General features: G+C 44.2%; 1 protein-coding gene across 1 annotated transcript in view; it reads left to right on the top strand.

Moving 5' to 3' along the window:
- The window catches only part of UBE2D2 (ubiquitin conjugating enzyme E2 D2), a 43,458-nt gene extending 36,105 nt beyond the window's left edge, over positions 1-7,353 (top strand). The window contains exons 6-7 of the mRNA XM_018050305.1: positions 4,374-4,467; positions 5,679-7,353. Of these exons, the coding sequence (XP_017905794.1) occupies positions 4,374-4,467; positions 5,679-5,724 (140 nt within the window). The 3' untranslated portion in view covers positions 5,725-7,353. The remainder of the gene's footprint in view (positions 1-4,373; positions 4,468-5,678) is intronic.

Below are 18,941 nucleotides of genomic sequence, written 5' to 3'. Positions count from 1 at the left end.
TCACTCAGTCATGTCGGACTCTTCGCGACCCCATCGACTGCAGCCTACAGGCTCCTCTGTCCGTGGGAGTTTCCAGGCAAGAGTACTGGAGTGGGGTGCCATTGCCTTCTCCGCACAAGAGGATTAAATGTTGTCAAAATACAGTACAAGAAATAGGCTACAAGTATGATAATGGGCTGATTGGATTGGGAAGATCCCTTGAAGAAGAGAATGGCAGCCTATTCCAGTGTTTTTCTTGCCTGGAGAATTCCATGGATAAAGGAGCTTGGTGGACTACAGTTGCGAAGAGTCCGACATGACTGAGCAGCTAACACATACACACACGCACACACATATGAAAATGGGCTAGTATGTTTAACAGATATGAAGAACATGTATAAATCAGTAAGAGGAAAAACCTAGATCCCAATAGATGAATGGACAGAAAGGAACAGAATAATCAAGGAGATACAAATTAAAATAAGTACCTATTCTTCACCTTTTGGGGCTTCACTGGTGGCTCAGATGGTAAAGAATCTGCCTACAATGTGGGAGAACCAGGTTCAGTTCCTGGGTCAGGAAGATCCCCTGGAGAAGGGAATGGCTACACACTCCAGTATTCTTGCCTGGAAAATCCCACAGACAGAGGAGCCTGCTGAACTACACACAGTCCATGGGGTCACAAAGAGTCAGACATGACTGAACGACTAACATTTTCACTTCACCTTTTTAATTAACAAAGATCTTTTAAAAAGGAAACTAAACATTTTTTCGTACATTGAAGTACTTTGTGAAGTACATTGGAATGATTGCTTATATATGCTACAGATAGATTTGTTTAGTCTGCCTATATGTATTAAGAGATAGGAGATTTAATCATTAATATTAACACCCTTTGATGCAATAATTCTTTCTAAGAAAACAAACCCAACTGCTAAAATCTCCCTCTGCATCTGCAACGATGTTATTTCTGAAAATTAGAAATGACATATAGGTTCAACAATAGAAAAAACACATTCGGTTCTGGCACATGCATTCAAAAGAATATTGATCCTTACAAATACTGTGGAAAATGGGAAAATACAGTGTTTGATAAAAGCAGAAGAGATAAAATATTATACACTGTAACTTGCATTGTAGAGAAAGTATATTAAATAGATAGAAAGAAATAGTTTGGGTATTTGAGGCTGAAATTTGGTACATGAAATTTTTTTTTCCTCTCTACTTAAATTTTATCATTTCTTTAATGCATACATTTAGACAGGAGGCAGCATAGTTTCATGGTAAAGAACATAGATTCTGGATGCAACTGCCTGTGTTAGTGAGATTTGAGACGGATTAGCTTCTGTATTCCACAGTGTTTTCATCTATAGAGTAGGGGTGATAAAAACTATTTCACTATTATTCTGGAGCTTAAAAAGCAAAAATGCATAGTTAACTGATTCCTTGTAAGCACCCAAATAACTGGGATAAAGGCACTATTGTAAAAAGTATTGGATATTTGTCATGTTATAATTATGGTAACACTTTTATACCCTTCCACATTAATTTTTTAAAGGCACAAAAACTCTGAGGCATTAAATTAAGATTTCTGGGGTCCTAGGCAAAAATGTAAACAAAAAAAAATAAAAGGACCACATTTTTAAAAGTTACTGAAATAGCTTTACAGATGAGTGGCCCCTTTTGTTTTTGCAGGCCTCTTTGCCATTCAGTGGTTGCTTGTGAAAGTATTCATATGCCTGTTGTTCTTGTGATTTCCTGACCTGTTTGCTCTTATTTTACCAAGTAACTGTGGAGATATAAATCTAGATATAAACGGGGCCAAGAGAGGTGGGATTCTGTGTGTGGGTGGGTTGGGTGGGGGGAGTCTATCTAGATAGCTGAAATTGTTACCATAGCTTTTTTCTCTTCCCTTCTGTGCCTAGTGGTGGCGTTTTTTTGTTTTGTTTTGTTTTTCAGTTATGCTAAGTCATAAGGGCTGTTGATTTATTTGACTTGATATGTTCTGTCTGGATAGCTATCTTTTAAAATAACTACAGTACCATTTTGTTGAATTTGGTTTTATCAGCATACCTAGGTTTAGTGTTTTAAAGATTCTTTTGTAAATTGAAGTATGGGCAAGCCTTTCTGTGAAAGACCCAAATCCTATGTATGATATAATTATTCTTTAGCGTATTCTGTTTTTAAGGGCAATAATCTAGACCCAAAATACCCTCCTCTTTGAGTATATAGGTAAGGGACCTAAATATACAGAAAACTTGAAGCAGGTTAACTGTATCGTAAAGCTACTTGATTTAGAATTTGATTTAGAATTGGAAGTGACTAAGTTATGACACTAATGAAATTGGTTATGTACTGAAGAAGAATATATATATAAGTGAAAATTCAGTTACTTCAGTAAAGAGTCTCTACAAGCTGTAGAAATAGAAGTTACTCTCTTTATAGAGAAAGAAAGTATAGTATATTATAAGCCAAAATCAGTTTTCTAAAAATTAAAGGAACTAAGTAGTATACTAAAAATCCTTTCACTAGATCCAGATAACTACCATCCTACCTTCCTTTTCTGGAAAGAAAGTGAGGAAAGTTATTTACATAAAGCTTATCTTTCTAAAGTGATGCAAATGAACTTATTTATAAAACAAACAGATTCACAGAGAAAACAGATTTATGGTTGACAGGGAAAGGGGGATGGGGGGGATAAATGGGAGCCTGGTGGGCTACAGTCCACGAGGTCGCAACCACGAGGTCGCAAAGAGTCGGACATGACTGAGCGACTTCACTTGGGATTAATAGTTATACACTGCTGTATATATAAAATAAACAAGGACCTACTGTATAGCACAGGAAACTATATTCAGTATCTTGTAATAACCTATAATACGAAAGGATCTGAAAACAAATGTATATGTATAACTGAATCACTTTGCTGTATACCTGAAACTAACACAACACTGTAAATCAACTATACTTTAATTTTAAAAAATCTCTCTTTAAAGTTGCCTGTTTTAAATAGTTGGACAATAAGTAAAGGAAACTTATACTAACTTGGTAGTGTATCTAATTTTAGGTGAAGAGTGGGTTGTATTCTTGCCAGCTTGATAGGTCAGACAAGTTTCTTCTGTAGTCAATAATTTCATGAACAATCAAAAATCTATAACTCCCTGTTGTCATTTCCAGGAAATACATGAAATCTTTCCTAATTGCTGTTAGAATGTTCTGTGCTTGAAGAGGGCATCAGGTGGTACACCTGACAAAGGGAAGAGAAGATGTTTTGGGAATGCCACCTGCCAGAATTGTGGGCAACAGGAATGAAGAGTCAGAAAACATCTTTCCTGATGTTTTTTATTTTCCATATACTCTTAAGGCAAGGAAATAGCTTTTTTGTTAACAACTGAATGATAAAGGGCATGTAAACTTTCTTTATCTCTCAGAAGCCCTTGATCTCTGTAGGACAGATTTGATGGGAAAATGAGTAAATCCCTTTTCCTGCTGAATTGATGTTTTGGGAGTACAGTGGGCTCTAAATTATTGTCTCTTGTTACAGAACATTAGAGAAAAATAAGATAGCTGAATTCTGTTAACATCAGAATAGGAGGATTGGAATTTATTTTGGTATGTCAGAGGCCACTGGATTTAATATAATTAGTGGCTTTGGTCTCCTCTTTGCCTTCAGTAAAGGAATATGTAAGTTAACAAATTTAAACAGAGGAAATTGTACTATTGAGATTTGTCTGCCACATTTCAGGTTGTCGTTGAGGAAATGACTGAGATGAGATTTTAACTCGTTACTGAAGATAGTTTGAGACTTTTGTTTGAGATATGTAATATCATCTGTAATAAAGTGTGGCCAGCCCCATCTGGGGACAAGTACTGGCCTCTGTGTTCTTAAACTAAATTGTTTTCAACTAAAAATGAAACAAATCCATTGCATCTGAATATGGTACCTGACATCAAGAACTAATAATTGTTGGATTTCATAGTTGTCATTTCTTACTGAGAGCATTCAGTAGTGTGGTTGTCTTTAGAATTTTGAAAGCCATTTATCCCTGAACATGGGCTTCTAAAAATTGAAATTTATAAGCTGGGGAAAGTCTTATTGGTCTAGGATTTGAAAGACCTGTATTCTATTAATAATTCTACTCTGATTACTCACTAACCAGGGAAATGGCGCAAGACAGTTCACCAGCCTGGGCCAGCTTTCTTACTGATTCAAGCTTAGAGAAGTCTTAGAATCTTTGTTAGTTACTGTTACTGTAAACATAGATAGAGCTTACAAACCTGCTAGACACTACAATAAATAGGGTCTTAGAATTTTCTCTTATGTTGGCATCTCATATTTCTTTCAGCCTTTTTGCTTTTATCCTCTACTAATTTATATGTTTTTTTCATTCTAGTACTTTTGTCCATCTGTTCTCTGTTGTGTGATCCCAATCCAGATGATCCTTTAGTGCCTGAGATTGCTCGGATCTACAAAACAGATAGAGAAAAGTAAGTATGGTCTCCAGACAGAAGAGTGTCTGATAGGGTGGAGATGTTTGTGTCTAAGGTCTGAGCATGGGTCAGACACTTAAAACGAAGTCCTAATATATCAGTTGGGGACAGGAAAGAGCAGTATTTGCATCAGGTATCATAAGTAGATGATTTTGTCTCTGTTTTGTATGATTCCTACTGTCTAGAAGAACTTTTCTACAGTATATTTTCCAACAGCTTTATGTCTTCTTGGTTTTTGACTTGTAAAGATTTTGCATCAAGAGCCCAGTTGTCTTAGGTAGGTATTTATAAATTAATGGGAAAGAGAATTGATGTTCTACCATTTGGAATAATCTAAAAAAAGAAAGTAAATAAATGCTACAAGACCCAAAAGCCCCAAATTTCATTTAAAATAAAACTTGCAGAATTTGCACATTTTAGAATTGTATTATGAATTATTGAAAAGTGGTCAGGGTATCAAAAGATACAGTAAATGAAATGTTGTAATCTTTTGTTTGTTTTGCATATTATTCAATAAGATTGTGAAGGAGATAGATGGGAGAAAATAATTCATTTTCAAAAGTTAAAATATAAAAGATTAAACAGTTATTTGAATTATTGGCTAGAGAGGCATATATATAAGATATTTTTAAAAGGAGCTGCAATGAGAATGGGGTATTCTAACAGCAGTTGGGTCTTTTTTTTTTTTTTTTTTTTTGGTATCTGAATCTACATAGTATCATAAGAATTAAAGATCGTTTGCCCTGCTTATTTTATTACTAGAATGTTCTTCTGAAGCAGTAAACCCATTCATTTTAGCAACCAAATTGTTAAAATAAGTTCTGCCAGAACTGGTTGTTCTGTTGATGCAGGAAAACTATTATGTCAATTTGATCATTTTTATGTGATTTCAAGAACCATATAATATAGAATTATATTGTTTGAAGAACTCCAAATAAGTAAAACAAGGGTTGAAAATCATCTTGGAAATAGGTCAGTGGAGTAGAGACTGGAGATATGCCAACAAATGCTGAAATTTAATTAGAATCCTATATAGCATTTATAGGATATTTCTAATGTTTATTAGAAATTTGGAGTAGGAAGATGGCTTCACTTAAAGTTCTATAAGTTCTTCCCCTCAAGTTACTAGATGGGATAATGAATGAACTCTGTTGCTTTCTGACTGACTCCTTACCTATGTTAAGCCAAGCTTCTCTTTGTGTGTACAGGTACAACAGAATAGCTCGGGAATGGACTCAGAAGTATGCGATGTAATTAAAGAAATTATTGGATAACCTCTACAAATAAAGATAGGGGAACTCTGAAAGAGAAAGTCCTTTTGATTTCCATTTGACTGCTTTCTATGAGCCCACGCCTCATCTTCCCCTGTGCACATGTTTACCTGATACAGCAGTGCTGCGTGTTGTACATACTTGGAACAACAAACTAGAAATACTGTACTTCTGTACCAACATTGCCTCCTAGCAGAGAAGTGTGTGTGTGACAAGCCAGTTCTCCAGGCATAACCTAGGTGTGAGACTAAAAGCTTTCCTTATTGACTTAAATTTGGATAACAGCAAGGTGAGGGGTGGTGGGTATGGTGTGTTCTTGGATGGGAAAGAAAAGCTCCACTGACCTGTAGGAGATTGTTTTTTAAGTGAAATCCTATTAAACTCAAAACAGTTATGAAAAGCAAGGTGAAAAACATGAATATGTTTCTGTATTCCTTTTATTCCGAAGGACTTAACGTCTTAGGTGAAAGTTAATGACCAACCAGATTAAACTCTACCCACATCCTGTATTTTAAGGTCTAAGTTTAACTGGTCAACATTTAAATGGATTGGAGCTATTAGTAAGTAACGTGTGATGGGCTTTGCTCCCAACTCTTTTACATCTCCCCACCCTTCAACCTTCATCTTTCAGCCCCTCTTTCTCTCTTCCATAATTCTTTGGTTTGTATGTGGTTTCTCAGTTAATACATAGCTAATAGCTCTTATTTTTCTTATGTTTTTAACTGCTTAGGTCTATTTGGATGTAAGGGTGACAATTCATTTGATGGAAATACTTGTGTATATTTAAAGACCCAGTTGCTCCTCTGGAGCTTGTACGTTCAAGAATGATTAATCTGTGTAATAAACTGATTACTACAGTCATTACATATAATTTGTGTGAATAGGCTTTTTGATTTTAAGAACTTTGTCTAGCTGAGATTAGTGGTGGATTTTCTCCCACCCCTGAAATGTTTTCATTTATATTGGTTGCACTTCAAAATCATGAAACAATTCCAGTTTACACAGTAAAAAGTATATCTTGAAAGTAATTTTATTGAACAAGATAAACACATAAGCTTAAAAAAATTTCCATGAAACATATGTGCAGTATTCCAGGGACATGACTGTTACATAAGAAATTTGCTTTATTATTGAAATTAAGCTGCATTTCACCAAAACCTTGTGACATTCCTTTGGTACATAGGACATAAAACAAAGGCATCGCTGTTTGGTAAGTTAAGCTTCTGTGATTGTGATTGTAAAAGAGCAACATTGACCAAACCTGGGAAACATGAGCACAATCTTGTATTGGAGAGTCTACATAATTACTTTGCACTAACATTGCAGGATGTTCATCCAATTTTAAATTGTACTGTATGTGGCTTTTTGAAGTCTTCCCTTGACGCTAGTAAAATGTAGTTTGAAACTTGTAAACAGCTGTGTTTGCCAGAAACATCGTTCGTGTGAACTAGGCAAGTTACTGTTTTTCCCCCTACTTCTCCTAATCTAATTGTAAACCAGGCTAGCCTGAAAGCCATGGCTGATGTGCTTTAGCCATCAGGTTCTTTCAAATGCATCTTTACACTCTTGCACACAAATTGAGGAATAAATGTCCACTGCTTTTGGTTTTAAACTTGTTTGTCTTATCTCTCAGTGTCACTATATCTCAGAACTAAAGTGTGATACACCAAACCTTTTAAAGTGCTGCATTTTAGCTGCTGGGTACTTAGTATTTCTAGTATCCTTGATTTTGCGAAGAAGGTTTGACTGTTAATAGTTGTGGGTAAAGGAGTTAGAATTGAGCTCTAACCTAGAATTACCCTCATTCTCAGTATCATGGGTAAGTGGGAATTCAATTTTTGACTGTTGACCATGGATTAGTTATACAGATCCTGAAAGCCTCATTCTGTGGTCATCTTAGAGACCAGCCAGCTTATTACCATTTATTAGGCCACAACATAGATATTTTTACAAGAGTGCTTACAAGTCAAGTGTAAAGTAAAAGTCATTGTCTTGATGTTCAGGTGCTGAATGAAACATTAGGCCTTTGAATGCAATTGCTCATTTGAGGTTGGAACATATATTGTTAAGTTTGGTTGTATATTCCTTGGCCAGAATGAAGGCTTAATGAGGGAGACCATCTTCCCCACTCACAAAAAAAAGTATGTCATTTGGGATGGGTCTCATCTGGGATCACGTTGCTTTTTATAGAACTGTCTCTAGTTTTATCACAAAAGCTTGTTTGCAGTAGATTTGATTATCTTGGTGAGGCATTGGTAATAAGGGAATGTCAAGTGTATGGCTTGCTTTGCCTTTTTTTTTTTAAATTGAAATATAGTTGGTTTACAATGTTGTGTTAGTTTCAGGTATACAGCAAAGTGATTCAGTCGTACATATATATTTATTTTTTCAGATTCTTTTCCTTTACAGGTTATTATAAAATATTGAGTATAGTTACCAGTGCTATGTAATAGGTCCTTGTTGGTTATCTGTTTTTTTATATAGTGGTGTGTATATGTTAATTGCTTTGCTTCTCAACAACGTGGAACGCTTGATCAAGTTATGGTTGAAGCAGTCTCTTTCAGTAAAACTACATGATTTCAGATACTCACATACTCTGTTACTGGCCAGTGGCCATTGTCCGCTAGTTTCTACATTTTGGGTAATGTAAAGATTTGGAAAGAGGACTGTTGGGTAGGGGAGTGGCAGGGAGGTCTATAAGAGAGAAGGATATGGTAGTCAGAGAGAGGAGTCCATGTTCTCTGCACTAACTTAGCAAATAAAGCACTCCTTTTCTGCTTCCAGCAACTATAGTATTCCACTTTTCCAGTCATTCCTCTTTGCCTCAAGTTATTTTGAGCCCTATTGTGAGGAGAAATGAATTATTTCTAAACTACAGTTGAAAAGCCTATAAACTGCCCCTTGACTGCAATTAAAGTGAAACTGGCCTTGTCTCATATGCTGTACCATACCCCTTAATAAATCCAGGGGGTAGGTTTTAGTGGAAGAATTTTCTTGAGTTCCTAGGTCTTCTGAATTATGAACACATCTTTCCTTCCTTCCTACTTAGGAATAGCATCTTTGTTATCCCTGCAGAAAATTGTCAGTCATGTAAGGAACTTGTCTCCTTTTGATTCCATTTGTGAAACAGTCTTTAAGTGATGGGTTATTCCAGTATGTATGGTGTTATATAAGAGAAAGCAGATTTTTTTAAAAAAAATTTAATGATGCAAAACACAAATGCTGATTTGACATAATATTCACATAAAGCTTTTTCTCTCACATTAATAATAGATTTGTAAATCCAGGGGAACTGTTATAATCACTATATAAAACATACTATATTAGCATTTCATAAGTTTTATCCAACCCATTTCTTCTTTATAGTCTAAAACATCTTCACCATATGTAATAAGATAGAGCCACAAGAAGTTGGAGGTACCCAAGACCATTCCAACTTTCAGCCAGTCAGTTTGTCATGTGATAGCTCCCAAACATAGAACTTTGAACGTGCTAAAAAGCCACTCAGGATCCTGGCTGGGCTGGCAGCCTGGAGAAGTGTGGAGAAAGCAGATTTTTAATGTGAGAATAACTATGAAGGTAGCAGTCTATCAGAACATACATTCATATCCACCCAAGAAGAGAAATAGACTTCCTTTGGGACACTCCTAGAGCCTGTTCCCTATTTCCTTATTACTTTTGTGTGCACTTAGATGAAAAGTGGCTCTGAGTTCCCAGTACTGAACTCAGTTTCAGTACTCAGTTTCTTAAAAACCTTTTCCTAACCTAACCCCCAGCCTTCTCGATCTTCCCAATCCAGGGATTGAACCCAGGTTTCCCGCACTGCAGGTGGATTTCTTTACTAGCTGAGCCACAGGGGAAGCCCCCAGCTGATGTAAGTGGTTGCTATTGAGGCCCCTCTGAGTATTTCCAGGCCACTTCTTGGGATGGGCCTAGAAATAATGAAAACTGGCCATGGGATCACTTTGTTAGAGTGGTCCCAAAACAAATACATTCCCCCATTGTTGTCATATTTTACCCTAATCAATATAAGCAGAAAAACTCAAAGACTGAGACTGTACAACTTTAAGGCCTTTGGCTTCAGTGTAACACAGTCACCAGCCAGCTTTGCCCTTTCTCAGTGCCTGTTCCAGGGCTGGTTAAAGAAGAGGTAGAGTCGGACATTTCTGTGACAAGTGATTACTTTTCATCTTTGAATTTTTTGTGGAGCTGCATCTTAACCGGAGCAAACTTCAGATGCCTGTCTTCAAACTGCCTCTCATCAGATGAAGAACGATATGAAGGTCTTATCACCAGAATAGCAGTTTAATAGTTTTCCGCTGCGTGGGGGTTTGTTTATAACCTCCAGTGTGAGTTGTTGGTAGAATGGCCTTTTCCAGGGCTGGGGTTCCTGATAACCTGACGGTGCACACTGAAAACAAATGGTTGATCACTTGGCAAAGTGAAGAAAAAAGTTACTAAGTGCCCAGGTCAGGCCTCCGGTGATGGATGTCCAAAGAAGAGCAGTGCCCGCCTTAGTGTGCTGTGTTCCTTTTCAGACTTCTCTAAGGATATGAGCTGAGACAGCAGCCATTTTCCCAGGCACCTCACTTCTTGCCCTGAGTCACTTGTTCTCCTATTTGAATTTCTTCCTAAATACTTAGGGATCTTGATTCTTAAAGGATACTCCCCTACCATAAATTGTAGGGCCTATTAGAGAACAAGAGTTACGAGTAGGGAGGGTTTGGCCAGCTTTTTCACCCTTGATTTTCCATAGGAAATGAAGGTAGCTTTGGAAGCTCCATAGCTGCTGCTGCCTAGACCATCTGACTTGGAGGTTTCTAGAAACAATACACAAATACAAACTGACAATTGGGCTCCAGAGCCAGCTCAGGGGTGAGAGATGTTCCATGCTTGAGTTAGCAAATCTAGATTAACTTCCTGACAGCCGGGGCATGGGATCTACCTCCAGCTAATTGAGGGGCTACTGGTTCTTCTGGGCAGTGTCCCCTCCACCTACATTCTATATCTCTGCCGTCTTTGAATGGTGTGGCTGCTTGCAGGGTGTTGAAGTAAAAGTTGGGAGATGGCATTTCAGAGATGTCCAGGACTTTCAGTCACCTGCTACAGTGTAACAGAAGGAACCAGGGGAACAAAGGCTTTCTGAGATCTGCCAGAGAAGTTGAGCTTTCTCAAAGAATGGCTCTGGGTCATCTAAGCCTGGCCCTTCTTTGGAGGGGGCAAAGAGCATAAGACAGAGTAAGGGGGAGGTTCTGCTGATGCTAAGTCACTTCAGTTGTGTCCAACTCTGCAACCCCATGGTACCCCAGCAGGCTCCCCTGTCCCTGGGATTCTCTAGGCAAGAACACTGGAGTGGGTTGCCATTTCCTTCTCCAATGCATGAAAGTGAAAGTGAAGTTGCTCAGTCGTGTCTGACTCTTAGCGACCCCATGGCTGTAGCCCACCAGGCTCCTCTGTCCATGGGATTTTCCAGGCAAGAGGACTGGAGTGGGGTGCCATTGCCTTCTCCAGTTTTTTAACTTCCAAGCTGGATAGAAAGTATCCTTCAAGTTTGGGGTGTAAATTTTGGGAAGATTTGGCAGAATTTCTTTGTGATTTCTCCTCTTAACACCGTCCCTGGGTTCTTCCCTGCTTATCCTGTCCCCTGCCATCCTCTAACTTTAACAGTTGGGTAGGTTTAAGTTTCTGTGCCCTCAGATGGAGGAGGTGACTGAAAGGGGCTTTTGCTTGGGTAGAGAGTGAGCTGTGTCTGAGTGGATGCTAGTACCTGAGTTGCCAGCAGAGGGCAGTGGTGACCTATAGCTATAACAGTCATGAAGTGGGTGGTCAGTAAATCTGCTTGGACAGAACCTGGGAGGGGCTTTTGTTGGGCTGGGGAGGCCTGTTTGGGCTTGGCTTTGTTTACAGATTATCCAGAACTGGGTGGCCCAGTGCCTAGCTCAGTTACCCTCCATCATAGCCTTAATCACAGTAAGGAAACAGGTTAGTATTCTAGCCCAAGGTCTGCCAGAAGTATCAAGCCACCTTTTCCCCTTAGCATTGGTATAGTAGCCATGTGCATGTGTGTGGACAGGTTTGTAAGGACCAGGCCAGGGCCTTTGCCACCTAGCTTTAGGTTGCATGGGCACAAAGACCTGTCTGTTACTTCATGTGAACAAAGGGACCCCATATTTCTAGTACTTCTCTGCCTGGTGCCTACCATTAACCTTTCCCCAAAGATTAGGCAGTCCCTATGACTAGCCAACTAGTCTTGCCTGCCTACCTACTCTGGGCAACCAGGACATGACTTCATACCTGAGAGATGGAGGCTGAGGACAGGAGGAACAGAGCTCGGAGTGGTAATAAGACCTGGGAAATATTATTCCCTTGTCCTTTTCAATCTTATCTTGTGTTTAGGGGCCCCAGACTCCCCAGTCTTCCAGCCCAACAGCTGTGAGCCTCCAGGGCCACTACCCGGAAGCCAGCTGCCTCTTCTTGGGGAATTCTTTGAAATTCCAGGCTTAGCCATCTGGGTATGCAAATAACTCCAGATTTGCTGAACCCACCAAGTGGTTGCACCCTAGGCAGAGCTGTGAGAATTTAACTGCTACTACCCCCAGATGGGGAAAACTGCCTAGGGGCTCTTGGTGCATGGAACCTATGCTTTTACCTATTGTGAGACTCTTAGAGTGGCAGAGAGGGGAGTCCTGGGGGTTCCCTAGGTCCTGCTTTAATTACTAACTGTATAAGGGATTTTGCATCCAAAGGGTGAGTTGGGAGACCCTTGGAGTTCTCCTGGAGTGTGAAGCTCTCAGCTTCCAGCTCTCAGCCCTGGAATAAGGAGGGAAACCTTGGGTCTGGTGTGGCTGAAAGGATGGGGACTATCTACAGGGAAAGCTTCTGACTTCCTACCATGCTAGATCAGGGAATAGAACTAGCTTAAACAGCCCAGAGTAAGGCCAGCAGTCTGGCCCCCAGAATGCCTTGCTTTCTCTCAGGCCTCCCCCTGGGGCTGGTTATCTGGCTGTAGCAGGAGGAATGTGTGCTCTGAGTGGGGAAGGGGGGTGGCGGCAGGGTCAGGGCAGAAACCTGGGAATGTGGACTGCCTGCCACTGTCCCTGTTGGAGGGAGGGAGTCATGGAGAATGTGGCTGACAGGCCCCAGGCGTGGGAGAGTGTAGGCCTGCTTGTGTGTGTTTGTGCGGGAGGGGGCTGCCCATGTGTGTAGGAACTTGTGAGAGTGTGAGAGAATTGTGAGCATGGACATTCCTTAGTGTTTATGCATATGGGTGTGAGCCTAAACTGTAGCCTTTGAGAAACAGAAGTCAAATCCGGATTTGAATCACAGGCCCGTGACTTTTCAGTTGTATATTCTTGGGCAACAAATTTCTCTCTCTGGTTTTCTCATCTAGAAAATGGGTACTTGACCCAACCTGGCCCATAGCAATGCTTGGTGGAAAATGGCCTTAACATATTAAAGGGTTGGAGCTGCCTGTGAATGCTCCTGGATTCAGGGAAGTTGGCCTAGGTAGTTGCACATCTTTGCTGGACTCCTATACAAGCCAGAGGATTTTGAGCAGGACCATCTCCCAGGAAACCCAGGGACTTGGGGCATGTTGTCTGGGCCCCTTTGAGGCCTATACCTTACCCATTTGGGCAAGGCCTGCAAAAATTTACCCAAAAAACAGGCATTTAGATAGATATGCCTAGCCAGCCTGTGTGTCCCTGTACAGGGTCTGTGTCTGTTTCTTTTGGGGAACAAATGAGGGGTCCAGCTACCCTTTCTAGTGGATAAGAGCAGCCTCTAGCCACCTGCGAGTGGGGATGATGTGGATAGAGGCCAGACCTCCCCCACAACTGTTTCTCCATCCTACCTGGAGGAAGCAATAAGGGATGAGAGGTAATTGTAGCACTGCCCACAGCCCAGGATCCTTGGTTTCCTCCATCCTAGGTCACAGGCTACCTAGTGGTTCTGCAGCTCTTAAAGAGTGCCTGTGTGTGTATATGCACGTGTGCAGGAGGAAGGGAAATACCTGCTCTGGAAGGGGAGCAGGTATTGGAATTTGGACCAACTGGCAAGATTTGGGATCCAGGCACAGAGGTTGAGGGATTAGTCAGATACACAGCCAGACAAGAGAATGTTTGAAGTCTTTCCTGGTGGAACATTTACGGGGCGCTCCCTGGCTGCAAGGGATTACTGGAAGCCCCTGGGAGGGCCAAGGCCTTAACTGGAGGAAATGAGGGCTCCAGCCCAGCTAGCCCTACAACTGGAACCACAGGAGTGGCTTGTAAGGCTGTGTTGAAGGATCTTCACCTTGTTCCTACACACATGTACCACTAGGAAATGGTGTCTGGGGGTTGGGGGTTGAATTTTTTAATCTGGGGCCAGCCCTCTTTCCTGATTTAGATTTGTAATAGGGAGGGCTCTGGAGCTGATGCCTCCGTTTCTATACGGGAAATGAAGCAATGGAGAGACAGATTTGCCATGGTCTTTAAGGAGCTTTCGTGGGAGGTTCTGGGACCCTGTTGGAACTGAGTATATCATTGTTGGGCCTCCTGTGTTCTCAACCTTGTGAGAGTGGCAGGAAATGGGGCCAGTAACTATGTACTAGTTGAGCTGTACCTGATGAGAGATTGGAGGTGGTTTCCCCACCAAAGTCCCAGAGTGTGTGTGGCCAGTGTGGCAGTGTACTAAGGGAATTGATATGTGTGACCACTGTGTGAATGAGTATAGCGTTTTGAGTTTGTGATGCTTGGATTGTGTTTCCCAGGTGCGTGTAATGGCTGAACTAGTTTTGTTGCTGAGATGAATCAGATTTCTGGAGAGGGATGGACCTATCTGGAGAGAGTGATGTTATTAAGTAGTTATAATCATTATATTGATATGACTTAATTAGTATGTGTTGTGTGTGTTAGTTGCTCAGTCGTGCCCGACTCTGCGACCCCATGGACTGCAATCCACCAGGTTCCTCTGTCCATGAGATTTTCCAGGCAAGGATTCTGGAGTGGGTTGCCCATTTCCTTCTCCAGGGGATCTTCCCAACCCAGGGATCAAACCTGGGTCTCCTGCACTGCAGGCAGATTCTTTACCGACTGAGCTACAAGGGAAGCCTGAAATATTTTGGCCACATGGCATGTGGAATCTTAGTTCCTAGATCAGGGATTGAACCTACAACCCCCTACAGTGGAAGCGCAGAGTCTTAACCACTGGACTGCCACGGAATAATCCCAGTACCCACTGTGTTTTGAATGCTTACCAGGTACTTGGCCCAGTACTAAGTGCCTAACCTGCTCATTGGTTCTGTAAGAGCCCTCAGAGTTAATGCTGGTTTGCCTGTGCCACAATATTTATTTTCCCATGTTATATTCATATTGGGGGGTGAGATTCAGCTGCATCTGTTGTCTTAGTTGCTGAAATGCAACTTGTGGCAGTGTGGGGCCCTGTTGTATACCTGGGCTCTCTATCCTTTTGGGTTGCCAATACGGGGCACTGTTGTTTCTTAGTTTTAAGACCCAATTTGACAATGTTCTTTGAGGTGATGGTGTATAATTCGGTTGTGACTTTTTTGTTTTGTTGTGACTTTGTTGTGCAACCAGAGTATGTGACTCCCTTCTGTCATGTAGTTGAGACCAGCTAGTGGAATGCATGACTTTTGTGTCTTGGTGATAATTGTGGGTGTCTACTGAAGCGACTTAGCAGCAGTAGCAGCAGCAGTGTAGATCACCGGTTGTGGTGGTGGTGTGAACTGGTTGTGTGATACTGTGGCTGTATTGTTATTTGTGTGTGTCCGTGGGAACCATTTGTTTGACCCCTTGACCTCCTGCCATAACTTGTCTCAGACACTGTTCAGTTCAGTTCAGTCCAGTCACTCGGTCGTGTCCGACTCCTTGCGACCCCATGAATCGCAGCACGCCAGGCACTGTAGTAGTGTGCAATAACTCCATGTGGTGAGTGTGCTTCCTTGGTGGGGGCTGTGGCCCATAGTGACCCATCCCTGTACAGACTGTGTGTCCATGTGACCCCATGTGCCGCTGAGCCCCTTATGGGGTCTGCGTGTTATTTGACCTCAGCCGCAGATGCCCCCACCTCTGCCAGCCCCGCTGCCCCTCCCCCGCGCCGCCCGCCCGCGCCTTGCAGCGATCGATCGCCATTGATTGTCCCTGACGAGCTGCTCCACTTTCCAGCCAATGTCAGGAGGGGGGATCTCCGCCGCCCTGGCGGTGTCATTTCCACACACTCCCTGGGCTGCCGCCAGTGCGGGCGCCACTAAGAGCCGGCCTGGATCGCCCGGAGCGCGGACCGCGGACCGCGCCGCCCACACCATTCCAGGACGCCCGACGGCGAGGCCTGACCAGCGCCCCCCAACCCCCACCTCCGCCTGCCTGGCCTGCGGCCCTGCACCCAGACCCTCCTCCCTGGGTGGGTGGATGTTGTCGATACACCAGTTTGAGCTGGCCCGGGGGAGGGTTGGGGCACGCTCCTTTAGCCCTTGTGCTTGGGTGGGGGCGTGAGGGGCCGTTTCCGGCGGGCGGAGGCGCCTGCGGGCCAACTTTGCCGCGGCCCAAACAGATGCTAATGATTTTCCGGGAGGCGCCGGTTATCTCTGGCCCCAGCCAGCCAGTACTCTGGCCTGGGCTGGGCGTAGCTCCCCACCCTCCCTTTCACCCTTCTGACCCTCGCCAAATGACCACCTGGCCCCAAGCGGACAGTGAGGGTCGCAGGCTGCCCAGGGCGCCCCCAGAGCTCTGGCTACAAGGGGATATTTGCTCCTGTTCACCCAAAATGCTGCTGCATCCTCTGAGCCCCTTCCCAGCTCTGGCCTCTGCTCCTCAGCTCCCAGTCTAAACAGGGGAAACTGAGGCTCGGTAAAGCCCAATGCAAAGTCATGCTGACACAGTGCCTGCCGGGCTGAGTGGGTCATGCTCTTTCGAGGCCACGCTGTCGGGGTCGGGGACTCACAGCCTCCCTGGTCCCCCTTTGCCCAGGGGCCAGAGCCAGTTTCCAGGCTCCCCCATGGAAGTGCTGACGTGGCTTTGGGCAGCTGTCTGGGGCCGGGAAGCGGGGCAGATGTCACAGCCCAGGGGAGGAGGCGGCTCCAAGGGCGGGCAGGGCCTCTTTCCTGGCGAGACACGCCTCCTCCCCTAGCCTGGCGTGGTCTGGGGCTGGGGCACAGCCACTGGCCAGGCTGACCCGCCTCCAAGTGTAGCTCCAGCACCTCTGTGTGGCAGCGGACAAGCACTGTAACTTCTCTGGTCCTCTTCCTTCCCCCTGGAGGAATAGAACAGCACCTGCTTTGGATGAGTGTGAACCTCAGGTGAAAGCAGAGGTGTGCAAAGCCCCCAGTCCAGTGCTGGACACACTGTTCCCCACTCAACATGTGTTATTTATTATTACTATTGTCTGTCATTATAAGTGGGACTTTCGTGTGTCCAGAAGCAAAACCGAGTCCTGAGAGTGCCAGCTGGCTTTAGAGGTCATTCCAGCCAGCCTCCTGCCTCAGTGCCCCTGGCCTTCTGCATTTCTCATGCCTGTCTAGCTTTGTTTCTTCTCATTGAAGTGTCAGCCCCCCTCAGCTCTGCCTGCTGCCAAGCTGCCCCCACCCGCTCTTATCGGTGTGGTTCCCGCCTATCTGGCCGCCACATTGGGTCCCTCGAGCAGCATAGCCCCCCTGGGAACAGCAATCGATGGGGCGGAACAGCCTCCCTGACAGATGGACCCACGGAGGCTGGGCTGCTTCAGCAGAGCTCCCTAGGAAACCAGAGACAGGAGCGGAGCCACTGTGGCTGCCTCCTAAATAGAAGTGGGAGGGGGTGGAGAGATGAGGAGGAGGCCAAAGCTTGCAGCCAGCCCCAGGCTGAGCCAGCCCCCTGGGGATGGGCCTGGAGGGGTAGGGCAACCTCTACCTAGGATCTAGGCTTTTCTATAGGCCCAGATCCTCTTGAGGGGAGGGCTCTGTACAGCTTGCTTGGTAGATAGGATATGTCCAGAGTTGTGCTCCTGGGCAGGTGAAGTTTTGCCATGCATTCCCCTCCGCCAACCATGAGCACTTTTACTAACAAGCCCAGAGGCTGGTGGGTAGGTGGGTAGGCAGGCGGCTTACCATATTCTTCAGGCCACAAGGAGCCTGTTGCTCTGCCTGTGGGCAGTAAGAGATGATGAAGTGTGTGTGTCTGTGTGTGTGTGTGGAGGATGCCTCCTGTCTCCTACCAGACTCCCAGATTAGTCAGGGACTTCTTCCCAGGTTTCTCAACCTCAGCACTAGTGACATTTTGGGCCATTGGATTCTTTGTCCTCTGCATTGTATGATGCTTAGCGGCAGTTGTGACAACCAAAAATGTCTCCAGATATTCCCCAGTGTCTCCTGGGAGGCAAAATCAGCTCAAGTTGAGAACTGCTGTCTAACCTGAAGACCAGCCCCCTGGGTTGGAAGGTGTGGCTAGGACCTCATGGGTGTGCCATATAGTCTCTTAAATATTGAGTGTAAAGGGAGGTTTCCAGAAAGGCTCTGTCCCCAGCTGCCTCAGGCCCAGGAGGGTGGGAGACACCCTCCCTGCCTCCCCAGGGCCCCAACTGCTAGGTTGGAGGGAGCCGAGCTTGCCTGAGACGGCAGGGCGTTTGGCGTCACTGCTCAGCTGCACCAGGCTTGGTGCCAACACCTTACTGCTGAGACTACATAGCATGGGGGTGGGGGAGTCGGGGCGTTCATGGGGATACTCAGGCTGCCTGGGAGACCTTCTGTCCAGCCAGCTTGAGATGAAGGGAGCCAACATGGATGATCAGCCTCCTCCCTTCCCCTGGTGCCCTGGCAATGTCTCTGCTGCCTCTCCTAGGCCTGTGTTGGTTTGGGAGTAGGTCTAGCAGGCCTGAGAGCCAGTGGGGGCTACTGCTTGGAGCAGGAGGATTGTGGACATAAGTCCAGCGGGCCCAGCCAGCTGACAGCTGGGCCACCTGAGTGCTGGGCTCTCCCCTTTAGGAAAGGGAGAGAATACACTGTGGGCTGGCTAAATGGTACCTGAGTCCCCTCAACCCACAAGCCCTTGGGCCAGAGGATTGGGGAGGGGACTCCCTCTGGAGTCATTTACCTTTTCCTGCCCAAGCAGACAGCAGACATTGAGGAAAAGGAAAATCTTCTAGAACAGATTCTCACTGCTCGGAAGTCTCTACTTATATCAAACCTACTTCCTTTCTTCCTGCAGTATCTGCCCTATCCTAGCTTGCGTG

Source organism: Capra hircus, chromosome 7 (genome assembly GCF_001704415.2).
Source record: "Capra hircus breed San Clemente chromosome 7, ASM170441v1, whole genome shotgun sequence".
In the NCBI taxonomy this organism is placed as follows: Eukaryota; Metazoa; Chordata; class Mammalia; order Artiodactyla; family Bovidae; genus Capra; species Capra hircus.
The sequence above is the reverse complement of the archived record's forward strand: the minus strand, read 5'-3'. Positions and strand labels throughout refer to the sequence as shown.